Genomic DNA, 13,288 nt, shown 5'->3' on the forward strand with positions numbered 1-13,288 from the left:
TACAAATGACTTGTATACTAGGTTCGTCATTTGGCATAATTTGTGATCACCAAAAATACCAAACAATTCAAATGTCCATCAATAAGGTACTGGATGAATAAACTATGGTATATTAAGAACAGAATACTATACAGTTACAACAAGGTACAAGGAAGATCTTTATAAATTGATATGAAGTGATCACCAGGATATAATTTTAAGATTAAAAAAACTCTGGTCAAAACACTATATATAATATGCTACCTTTTTGTTAAGAATGCACTGGCAAGTGGAGCCTGGGAGCTGGATCCTGGGTGTTTTGGGACATTTTGCCTTGGTCATATGCTACTTCCTCATTAACTTGATTTTGCCCTAAGTAGTTGGATAAAACTCTGTGCTGTCACACAGAGTAAAACTGTTCAACATCAATGCATGGAGCTCTGTAGACAGAGCTCTTCACCTACCACACAGCTGGCCTGGCTTATATCCCTATGAGACTGGAGCTTTCCAGTGCTCCCAGGAGGAGGCATCAGAGAAAGATACCCTGAGTTTAACTAACCTGACACCCTTCTGCAGGGAAGATCTTCAAACCTGAGTCAAAGTGCTGGTGTACACGTGTTTACTACGTAAGCAAGAGTAGAAGAATGTCTATACAGTGGAACTATATGCAGAATAAATAATAGCTTTGAGAAAAAATATAATTATATACACACATATATATATAACATGTATATATATTTATATGGATATGTATTTTCTTATGCAAAAAGAAACACTGAAAAAGAACTAAGAATAAAGATGGCTATTTATAGGAGGAATGAGGGCACAGAGTGAAAGACGAGACTGAAAGCAGGACTTCTCCAAATATACCTTGTTATATGTGTTACATGTTTGCAAAACAGCCACCAATTCTTCCCATCTCTGTCTGCATGCCCCCAGGAATGTGACTTTACCGTTCCTTCCATTAAAAAGTAAAGTCTGTAATTCTAGACCTTGAATTTGGACTTAGTTATCTAAATTGCTTTAGCCAATGGTGCATAAGCAAATGTGAGGAAAACAGACATTTGAAAAACACTTGTGCTTGTTGCTGGGAACCATTCTGCCACCACGTGAAAAAGCCTGAGCTAGCTGCCTGGAAGATGAGAGGCCAGGTTGAAAGAGACTTCAGCTATCCAGCCTTCCTAGATGAGGCCCCAGAACATGTCAATGAGGCCACCCTACGTGATCTGGAGCAGCCCAGAAGAACTGCTCACAGAATCATGAGGAAGAATAAATGCTTGTTTGTTTTAAGGTACTTTGAGCTGGTTTGTTAGTCAGCAAATGTTAATCTTAACATTATGTTATTTTTATACTGGAATTATAAAATATTTTAGGTATTCAAAAAATCAGATCAAATTTTTAGAAAGCAGTCTATATAAATAATTCTAAAAGAGAATGCATAATTTGTCCTTTACCCTGATTTACATAGAAAGCTCTGATCAACCTTTTCATTACCACTATCTTAGACCACAGGTAGGTAGCTGTATAAAACTTTCCACCAAATGTTCATTAATATTCTACATATTTTAAACTATGATAGTTCAAAACATATTAAATTTAATTTATCAATTACTTTTCAAGTAGACCAGATGATACTATGGCAGATGTATTTTTATTCATGGTTTCACCACTACTGTAGCCTTGGATTTAACAGCTGTATAAATGAAGATCTTGACGAAGAGTCTATAAATTCTTCTTTTCCTAAGATTGGAGAAATAGAAAATAAACTGTCATATCTTAGAACAGTCAAATTTGATTTTAACTGTGCATAAAAACATTACATATACTTGGTATGTAAACAATATGTGCCTGTGTATAGATGATAGATGTATTTTATATATGTTGGGCTATGGCATTTTAGTCATTGCTGATAATATCTGAGAAATGTAAAGGGAGTTCTGTAGATAGAAAAAGCTAGATAGAGCTATAGGACGATATCTATATCATTATCAATATCTATAGCTATATAAAAATTTGTATATTCTAGCAGAAGTGAAGAATACAGTTAAGCTTTAGGTAACTATTATAGCTTCCACCGTTACTAAGCTTAAAAACCACATAATAATAAAAGACTGAGGAAAATGTCTCTTGTGAGCACAAGGCTAGGAATTTTACAGTCAGAATGTCTGCAAAATAATTATACAATACACTTTGAAGAAAACACAAATTCCTACTGTCTCACCAACTATCTTGAGGAACTTCCTGCAGATCCTATATTACTCTGATTCATATTACTCCATGAGCTTCTTAAATACTTTCCTATAAAAAGAAAAAAATATTATTTTAATGTCTCATATAGCTCCACTGTGAAAATTATAGAGAATAGTGCAGTTTCATTTAATTTAAAAACTGTATTTGAACAGATTTACCACTTCTGTATAAGAAACATAAATAAAGTATAGAAACCTGAAGTTGAAAAAGACCTTAGGATCATTTACTCATTTAGAAATGAGTAGCTAGATTCAGAGAGTTTGTGTACTTTCCCTACACAAATGAGAAATAGTCAATGGTTGTTTTCCCAACTAGAACTCAGGCTTCAGAGCCCACAGCATGGAACTTGACATCAGACAGACCTGGATTCCAATTTGAGCTTCTAGGCTTCTCCAAGCATCAGTTTCTTCAAAGGTACAGTAGGTAGTAGTGATGGTTTTACAAATGGATACACATGTCAAAACTTACCAAACTGTCTCACTATAAATATGTGCTGTTTGTTATAAATCAATTATACCCTAGTAAAGTTAAATTTTTTTAAAAATCTAATTTTCAGTTAAAAATGGCAGCTTGACCTTGGCATGTATCTTCTTTTCTTCCAAGAGCCCACTAATATAAGAGTAAAGGGTTACAAAGAGTATAAACTCAAAATGTTAGAGAAAAAATGAAAGAAGAGCAATGAGAGAAAAGTTTCAATAAATTTCTGGAAGACAAAAAATAGATGGTAGGGTGATAATTGATAAAGGAGGCCTGAAGAAGCTGAAAGCTAGGGAAAGGCTTTGTAAACACTTTTTGAGCACACATATAGAAAATGGTAATACTTGTATGGTGTACTGGGGTAAACAGAGGTGGCATGCTATACCTTTAAGAAGCTGAGGGGCAATTCCTAACTCAGCACACCATAACTGATTCATGGCAAAATTCTGGCCTAGAAAACAGCTAGAGATGTTGAGGAATGTATTTTGTAGAATCCCAGAGAAGTTGGGGACTCAGGAACCCAAAGTACTAGGGACAGTGAAACTGAGGTGGAGAACTAAAAGCAAGGGGATTATCCCATCTCCTCTCCAACTACTTATGTGAGAGAAATCCTAGATTCTTCTGTCAATAAATTAAATGGACTCTGAAGAAAGAGCCAACAACCTTCTGGGATCCTAACACAGAACTGTATCACCAAGAAGGTTAGTCAATACCCCCTGGGGGAAGGAGGAGAAACTTGAGGGAAGAGCTTACAATCCTAGGGCTTGACAGAGTAAAGACTCAAAGTCAAGAGCCGCTGCAGTGGTCCACAAGACTAATGCAGCCGTGGAAGACAGTTCAATTCTAAAAGTAAGTTTTTATAAGTTCATTATAGACTGCTTTAATAATATAGCAGAATGGAGCAGATTCCCAAACCTTCAGTGAGGAAGTTTTGATATAACAATAATAATAGCAAGTACCATCTATTGGCACCATGTGTCACACACTGTGCTAAGTATTTCAAATGTATTTATCTTATTTAATATCATGGGAAATGCATTAGATTTAAGTAAAAAAAAGCTGAGTTCAAATGGCAATACCGCTATATGCTAGCCATACAGCCTAAGAATAGTTTACCTAACCTCCTGGCGCCTCTTCATATTAAGGTAGGAATAATAACACCGAGCTAAAAGAGTTGCCATGAGGATTAAGGGAGAGGTAAAAAATTGGTCTGTCTTCACAGTGTTACCAAAGTGAGTAAGATCCCCATGCAGTAGTGATTTGTCTTAGCTGGGCGCTGGGTCCCCAGTTCATGGAACATATCCAAGTATAATGGATGTGTCATTGTTAAATTCTATAATAGATTCCATATAGTGTCATTTAATTTTTTTCTACTTCAAACTATTAAAATGAAATTTCAGTTTTTAAATTATTTCATTCACCTAACATACCTGTCATTGTCCTAAATGCTGGAGGTGAGATAAAAAGAAAAGAGTCTATCCCAGGAGACAGTCAAATAAACAGACATCAGGAGGGTGCTAAGTGCTCTGACAGTGGTATTCACAGGGTGCTGGCGGCATGGAGGAAGGCCACCTAACCCAGAATGGAGGAGTCGTCATGAAACAGCAACACAGCCAGGCATCATACTAGAGGATTTTATCCTCAGAGGAGCCCCAAAAGGCAGGTAATATTAACCCATTTTACATAAGAGAAAGTCAGTTAATGGAGAAGCTATGTGACTTGTCCATGGCCACAGTGCTAAACAGTTATAAAGTGGAATTTGAATCCAGCTCTGCCTGCCTTCAAACACAAGCTTTTTCTGCTACAGGATGCTGGAAAATTAATTTACGTGGAAAAATGTCATCCTCCAACAAAGTAGGATAAGAGAGTGTTAATTAATGTAGTAATATGCTGTCTCTCTTCTATGAAGATGATACAATTTTCTTTTTTTTGGCTGTGTCACGCAGCATGCAGGATCTTAGTGCCCCAACCAGGGATTGAACCCGTGCCCCCTGCAGTGGAAGCATGGAGACTTAACCACTGGAGTGCCAGCGAAGTCCCTATGAAGATGATACTACTGATTAAACTTCTTTACAATAATGAAAGGGGTTTAATCTTATCCATCAGGCTTTTTTTTTTCTCTCCACATGAACAAGGTATCCATTGTCATATCCTTAAAAATCATAAAATGCCTTTTCCTTCCCTCTCCTTTGCTTGCTTCCTACTCCTTCCTTTATACAGGCGAGCAAGGCCCTCAATCGATGAGTTCTAGTAATGTTACACATCCACCCGAACCCCCCAACTTCACAGTATTAATGAATGACACAAAGAAAATATTCCATTCTTTTACTAAAAATATGACCATTCAAGGAAAATATTTTGTTCTTCTAGGTTGCTGACTCATAGGGGGAAAAGGTTAGGTCAGCAAAAACAGAGACAGTGGAACACTGGGGGAAAATATCTTGTTTTATAAGCTGACTCTATTCTGGAAAACTTAAATTAGAGCTTTACTTTGATACACAACTCTCTTATGATTGCATTAGAAGTTTTCATTCCATACAATTAAAAATCTCATCAGATAAAAATCTGCCTATCATGCACATGATGTCTGAATAACAAACTTAATAATTTATATTCTCAGAGACACGACATTCAGTATTTTCTAAAACTAGTTCTTTTTACCAGACCAAAAATGGAGAATATAAAAGGGAAAGGGATAAAAACATCTGACAGAAATGATGGTAAGTGTTAACTTGATTAAACTATAATAATGCCATATGAAACATTATATTTTTAAAATTTAAATAATAGTTAATACATTCCAATGTTATATATTATGGATGCATATCTCTGTCCTATCCAGCTCCACACTATTTCCACACTTGGGTACCCACTGTTTTAGTAGTTTCTTGTGAATCCCTTTAGTTCTTTTACATATAAATAAACAAATATAAATAAATATTCTGATTCCTTGACATTTTTTGATGCAGAAAGTAGCTACAATCAGGCACAAAGCACCCAGCTGTTCAGGTTGTACACTGTACAATCCAGAGGGTATGGGTCATACAGACTCTGATGTGAACAGGTACTCTGGAGTGTGTGGTAGCCCTGCATACTATATGCACTACTGTGAAAACTGTTTCTTTTTTTCATTAACTTAATATATAACTTGGAATTCTTTTCATATTTTTACATAGCATACTAATTTATTTCCACAGCTGTATAGTATTCCATTTTATGGATGGACCATATTTATTTATTCCCTTATTGATAGATATTTAAATTGTTTCAATTCTTTTGCTATTGCTATAATGAAATCTTTATATATAGGTCACATTACACATGTACAAATCTAACTGTAAGATAAATTTACAAAAATCAGAGTTTATACACACTTGCTATTTTGACAGAAAATGCCAAACTGCTCTCCATCAGGGTTGTACTATTTACCATTCCATCAATAATAGTGCCTCCATCAATAATACTGCCTGGTATTCCAAATCCTCACCAACATGGTATACTACATTACTTGGATTTTGACAGTCATATTGATGAAAATGGTATCTTAATGTAGTCTGAGTGAGGCTGAGCATTTTTTTTTTATGCTTTCAGAACCTTTTATGTGAACTGTGTTTTCCTACCTTTTGCCAATTTTCCTATTCATTGTTAGCTTTTTACTGTCTAGTTTCTAGTTCTTAAATTCTAGGGAGATTATTCCTCTGTCTGCACTAAGAGCTGTAAGTATATCTTCCTCCTTTTGTTCTTAAATTTTTTTGTTTCGGTTATGCAGAAGTTTGTGGCTAAATTTATCTTTTCTTTTATGATTTTTGGTTTAAGTCAAATGAAAGTCCTTGCCCACTCCACAACGTTACAAAGAACTCTCATATTTTCTCACAGTTTCATTCTAAAATCTTTGATCCATTTGGAAACCACCTACAGTATAAGGTATAGATCCAACTCTTATTTTCTCCCCCAAGAAGATCACTCAGTTGTCTCAATCACATTTATTAAATGTGATTTGAGATGCAACCTTTATCATACACCAGATCTCGTAAGTATTTGGGTCTACTACTGTACTTTTTTATTCTGGCCCATTTGTTATTCTACATATTCATGTACCAACACTATTTTATTTTAATCATAGAAGTTTTATAATATGTTTTCATATCTGGTAAGGACAATACTCCCCTCACTGCTCTTTTTCAGCCAAGGTTCCCTGGCTATTTTTGGTTATTTTTACACATTAACATCTAAATCTCCTTGTTTAAAAAAAAGCTAATTGTTGGGAATCACGTTAAATTTACAAATTGATTGAGGAAGCACTGGTATCTATCTTTTTGATTTTTCCTGTCACAGTACTTGGTATAGCTTTCCTTTTGTTCAAGTCTTCTTTTGTGATCTTCTGCAGTGTTTTAAAGTGTCTTCATATGGGTCTTGCACATTTCTTATTTATTTAATTCCTAGGCATTTTGATATTTTTTCTATTAACTTAATGCCTTTTAAAACACCTATTATTTTGTAAAGGATAAAAACTGTTTTGGGAAAGCTTAGTAAAATCTTCTAGAAAAGAATCTCGTTCACCCCAAATTCTATCACATGATTTAATGTCTTTATTTTTTAGTGTTACTAGTAAACTAGGTGAAGGAAAAACAGGCCCAATTCATATATTAGATTTTAGTTGAAAATTGTGTAACTGCAATATGTTCGTTTATATCCAAGTGCATCTTATTTAACACTTCAATACATATACACATACTCACAGCTTATAGACAATTAATTAATTAGAAGACTTACTGAGTTATCATTACAAAGATTAAAATAATAACTCTAGAATAGACTCATAAGAGCTTTATAAGCAAGAACCTAATTCTCATCCTCCCTTGACAAAGTATTTTTATATCTACTTCAAAGTTCTTAACAAGCTATGTTGCCAAGGAACTCTAGTGTCTTTTAGTTGTTCCTCTAAAGTGAAATGGTAAACAGAAGAGACAAAGGACAGGTGTTGTAACAGTGGAGGAGAGATTTATTGGCTTAATACTAAATCCAAACAGCCTCCCCTCTCCCTCCTCTTCCACCTCCTCCATCATCATCATCATCATCATCATCATCATCATTCCCATCATCATCTTAAAAAGCACACGAGAAAGGTGCTTTGTCAGAAGCTATGGAGCCATATACATCTAAATGTCTTTGAAGACTCACCAGATTATTTCAATCAAGTGACTGGAGATCTTTAGTTCATTACTGAGTGTGACAGCTTATGCTTCTGTCATTAGAAAGGGAAAAAAAAAAAGAAAAAAAGGAGATCAAGGAGGCTTTTTCTTAGGAAACAGTGAAACTTTACATTAAGGTCATTTTAAGGGAGAAGGAGGGCTACCCAATAAGTTATCTGTCTGGATTCTGTGACTGACAAATTAGAAATGCCTCCTATTTATAAATTCACTGGAACTAATATTAAAAATGTCAATATCGCTTATTATAAAGTTAGACCTACAGATTCAGTATTATACTTGAAGAAACACACATATAAGAAAATGACAGTGTTTAGGAACTGTGACAACTTGTACACCTTATGACAGCAGAAATTCTTCAAGACAGCATTAGCTATTTATATAATCCTAGGGTTGTTTAAGAACATCGGCAGAAATCAGGAATGACTCCCTTCCCTGGGCTAGACTTTAACTGATCTTTTAAAATGGCATGAAAGTTTCAGGAAATCAAGATATAAAAAATTGGTCAAAGGGTTATTTTACTATCTCCTTGATTCTGTACCCAAAGGCAATATTCCCCCTGGTGGTACATTTTTTTCTTAGATTTTCAAGAATCTAAGCAGGTCAGGAATGCTACTCATTTGCCTTGGAGGTGGATGAATAGCATCTGCTTGTAACCCACAGCCCAACCCAGTGGGAAACAACAGAAAACTGCTTCAAAGAAGGAGTCCTGGGCTTTTTTTTTTTTTTTTTTTCTGGGCTTCTTGAAAGATCTTCATCAGACCAACAGCTCACTACTCTCACAAGTTTCCTTAGACTACCTGACTGCCTTTTGCTTGCCAATCACTGGCTCAGTACAATCATGTGCCCGCACTGTGCTAAATGCTTATGTTATTATGCCAAAAAAGCCAAGGCCTCTGCTTTTATGGCATCTACATGCCAGCGCTGGGAGAAAAATAACAAAAATGGAAACAACATGAACTAGATTTCAGATACTGAAAGGTGATATGATCACATGAGACTGGACAAAGGAGAGCTAATTTAGATTGGGTACTAGAGTTGCATCTAAGATCCAAATAATAGGTCAGCCAGGAGAAAAACTGAGGGACCAAGTATTCCAGGCAGAGAACGTCTCAAGGCAGCAAAAAATTTGGGATGTTTACAGAACAAAAAAAGTGTGACTGGAGCATGATGAATGGGGAGAGAGAGGAGATGAAGTTAGAGAGAAGTAGGCAGGGTCTAGAGTACTTAGAGTCTTAGGCGTCATGTAAGAAATAGGAATTTTTGCTTGATCTTACTTCATACAACCTGACTGTTCTCAGGAGATCTGAATTTGCCTTTTGCCTTATCTCTTATCTTTAACTTCTGCTTATTCTAGGTAGGCTGACTATACCCTAGCCTGAATTATGCCGGAATGTCAGTCAGTTTATTTGGGATATAATCAACTGGGGGAAGGGGGCAGTACAAAATGAAAATGTGAAGCCCCTTGTTAAAAAAAATTATTAACAATTTCAAGAAAGTGACAGCAGAGCATTAAACCAAGTACAGGGTCCAACTAAGTGAGCAAGGCCTGTACAGTGACTGACTGCACAGGTCACATACCGATGAAGCTGGCCCTGATCTTGATAAATGTTACTTGAAAAAAATAAATGCCTTCTACTGATGAATAATTTCTGTTTTCATTTCACCTTATCTGTCAATCACATAAACTTATTCAAGATCTTTTAAATGGAGTAGCCTCTCAAACATGTGGTTTAAAGGAAGCTGCCAGGCTATATGGGAAAAGAATCAAAAAAAGAGTGGATATATGTATATGCGTATGTATAACAGATTCACTTTGCTGTACACCTGAAACTCACACAACATTGTAAATCAACTACACTCCAATAAAAATTAAATCTGCAAATATTTCCACATGTTTAAAGTGGATTCTACATGATGATAATTTAATATAAACAATTACTTTTTTGTTTTTATATCAAAAAGAAAATAAAGGAAGCTGCCAGGAAATTTAAAAAAACTAGGATATCAAGACTTACTGCGGCAATTTCATGCCATTATTGTGTACTAATTGGAAAACAGTGATTATCCAGTCTATTCTCAGGCAAACTACAATTCATTTGTTCTTACTATTTACTCAAATGTATTACTCTTCCTCTTTTAGGTAGAAGGAAAGTACTGCAATAAATACCTACCAAATAAACAGTTGTTAGTACTGTTGGAATAATTGTTAGGTACTTCAAATTGCCAAATGGATCTAAATGGCTTTATTAGGCAGCCAGCTAAGAAATACAGCTCAGTAGCTAACATACTAAGATTTACATTGCAATGTCCTTAACTTATGCATTAAAAATACTAAAAAATGTAAGTATAAACCAAATGTTTTTATTTTTGACCACGCCGTGCGGCTTGCAAGATCTTAGTTCCAAGATCGGGGATAGAACCCATGCCACCTGCAGTGGAAGCACTGAGTCCTAACCACTGGACCATCAGGGAACTCCCACAAACCAAATTTTAAAAACAATACGTCTTTATAATCCTTAAGTCAGAAAGCCTGAAAACCAAAATCAGATAAGAAAACATTGTGACTATCAGTTATTTTTCCCATTTTTCCTTCTTTTCCCACCTTCACCCATTTCACTCACCTCCATCCCCCAAAATGGTTTGTATGAAAAATAACAACGTATTTTACCTACTATGTAAAATTGAACATGATCATAGCTAACTAGAAAGGGTTCACAAGGTTCAATTATTTACTGCTAAAAATGATATTACAAATAAAAGATGCTGAGTCTGAAACGTCAGTCCAGCCCCTGATGTTTTAAGTTTGTAATCAACATCTCTACTTGCAGGACAGGGTTGTACTAGCCTTTCCTGAGTTGCTCCCATTCCATTCATGGTAGAACCCATTACTTAGCATTAGTTACCATAATGATTTATGCAACATCACAAGCACACTCAGACTCACAGGAACTGCAGCCAACACTGCTCTATTGCTATCAAGATTACTGTGCCTTGGAAAAGAGTAATTTCATTTGCAATTACACAACAAAATAAAAGTACCAAACAAAGACACTATTAGTGACATATTTATGATGCTACCTCTTGCTACATGGAAGGGTTGCCTGGAAAAAAAGAATGGTCAAAGGGAATGTTTTGTTGGTTTCAGTGACATTAATGTTTGCGCGGGGTTTGAGTCTATGCTGTAAGGAATTTAAAATATGACAGGTCTTGTCCTGAAAGAGATGACAATCTGGTATAAGAACTAAGGTAGATACAGATGAAAAAAATTTTCAAACATTCTCATAACACAGGAATAAGTCTGTAGAATCACAGAATCTTGAAATTTTCGTATCAAAGTAGAAAAGTCATGAGGACACGGGGAGGGGGAAGGATAAGCTGGGACAAAGTGAGAGAGTGGTAGCGTATATACGGACATGTATACACTACCAAATGTAAAATAGATAGCTAGTGGGAAGCAGTCGCACAGCACAGGGAGATCAGCTCAGTGCTGGGTCCACCAAGAGGGGTAGGATAGGGAGGGTGCGAGGGAGACGCAAGAGGGAGGAGATATGGGGATGTATGTATATGTATAACTGATTCACTTTGTTATAAAGCAGAAACTAACACACCAAAAAAAAAAAAAGTAGAAAAGTCAGAAGATACTTTTTCTTTTTTTTTTTTTTAGTTTCTAATTTTCTGGCCCTGTGACCAGTTAATCAGTTACTCTATCAAGGTGACCATTATCACTCACCTGCACTACAGCAACTGCCTCCTAACTGTTCTAGTTTCTTTTTTGCTCCCTTACCTTTTCCACACCATAACCAATATCTTTTTAAAAATGTGAATCAGGTATCACTTGTATGCTTCGTATTATTTTTAGAATAAAATACAAACCCTTGGACATGGCTTATAAGGCTCTGTATTATCTGGCCCCAGTATACCTGCTCTGACCCATTTCCTACCACTTTTCTCCCTGCTCACAAGGCTAGGAAGAGGTGGCCTCCTTTTTTGTTCTTCAGTGGTAAGTAGCTCTTTCTTGCCTAGGGGTCTTGGCATGACTTGGAATTGTCATTGTGTAGTTTGCTTCTTATCAGCACTCAGGACTAGGCTCAAATGTCACATCCTCAGAAAGACCTTACTTTACCTCCCTTCCTCTTGACTTTCAATCACACTGTACTGTTATCTGAAATTCCCTTATTTATGTGTCTGTTACTTGCTTTTCTCCTGAGTCCCTCAGTACAAAGGACACACTCCATAACTGAACTGATCTCCTCTGACTTTCTCTGTGCTGTAGGCCCAGTAGGTTGAACAATGTCTGGCCCACAAGAGAGCACAGTAAATAAAATGTTGAATGACAAGTCATTTAACTTCGCAGGACTTCAGCTTCCTCATCCATGAAGTGGGGATAATTATACCTGCTCTGGACATTAGCAATAAAGAATAATGTTTACTAAATGTTTACACTGTGAAAATTACTTACCTGCATATTCTCATTTACTGTTATGATTCGTATTTTACAAGTAAGGCCGTTAAGTTTTAAAAAGACCAAATTACCTAAGGACACACGGCCATAGTGAGGACCCGGGTATGAATGTAGACCTGCTGTAACCTCAGAATCTGAGCTCTTAACCTCTACTTTATAGTTCCTTGAAAGATGCTTTCTTCCATTACAGCAAAATTGCCTATGCCGTCCGCCCCACGCAGGTCCTAGTTTGTCCTGTAGCACAAATGAAGAAAGCTATTACATTCCCCATGCGTTTCTTTTCCAAGATGAACATCCCCATTTCCTTCAATCCTTCCTTAAATGATCCTCATATCCTGGTCACTATCCTCTCAAAAAACCAGTCTGACAACGTCTCTCCCGCCCCAGAACTGGTTAATTTTCACTGGGCAAATGGTTAAAGGACATCAGAGCAGTAGAAGCCGATTCCCAGGGGCTGGGAAAATGTAGATGTTCAAGTGTTCGAGTGGGCTGCGGTTAAAACAGGAAGACTTCCTGGGAGAGGTGATCCTCGAGCCGGAGTTCACGGCAGTAATAGCGGATCGGCGGCCACAGTACCACAGTCAAAGGACCGCGCGGGACAGCGGCCGCTGGGGTCCGCCGGGTCTAGACAAAGGCTGCTGGAGGCTAGGAAGATCGGGGACACAAACCCACGTGATGATGGCCAGCACGCGGAAGAACGCAAGTCGTTTTCCTAAAAGTAACTTAAATAGGTACTGGAGGGAAGCAAAGTGGAAGGAACAGTCAAGAAGCAAAACGCGAACTTACCCGGCAACCCGGCCCCCGTAGCCCCACTACAGACGCCGCCACCTGAGGAGCCCCGTAGCCAAGGCAGCAGCTGGCTCAACCCAGAGATCGCGAGACAGAGCAGGCCTCGCGAGATCTGGCC

General features: G+C 36.9%; 1 protein-coding gene across 8 annotated transcripts in view; it reads right to left on the reverse strand.

The window, feature by feature from the left end:
• Positions 1-13,246, reverse strand: part of STXBP4 (syntaxin binding protein 4) — a 199,734-nt gene extending 186,488 nt beyond the window's left edge. For 3 of the 8 annotated variants that reach the window (XM_055089838.1, XM_055089837.1, XM_055089836.1), the window contains exons 1-3: positions 7,888-7,951; positions 2,201-2,277; positions 1,592-1,719 (exon numbers count right to left, since the gene is read on the reverse strand). In XM_055089838.1, the coding sequence (XP_054945813.1) occupies positions 1,592-1,638 (47 nt within the window). In that variant the 5' untranslated portion in view covers positions 1,639-1,719; positions 2,201-2,277; positions 7,888-7,951. Of the gene's footprint in view, positions 1-1,591; positions 1,720-2,200; positions 2,278-7,887; positions 7,952-13,167 lie in introns of those variants that run through there. The other 5 variants (XM_024127983.3, XM_055089833.1, XM_055089834.1 and 2 more) reach the window with 5 other exon arrangements.
• Between the last annotated feature and the right edge of the window lie 42 nt (positions 13,247-13,288).

Source organism: Physeter macrocephalus, chromosome 14 (assembly GCF_002837175.3).
Source record: "Physeter macrocephalus isolate SW-GA chromosome 14, ASM283717v5, whole genome shotgun sequence".
Taxonomy (NCBI): Eukaryota; Metazoa; Chordata; class Mammalia; order Artiodactyla; family Physeteridae; genus Physeter; species Physeter macrocephalus.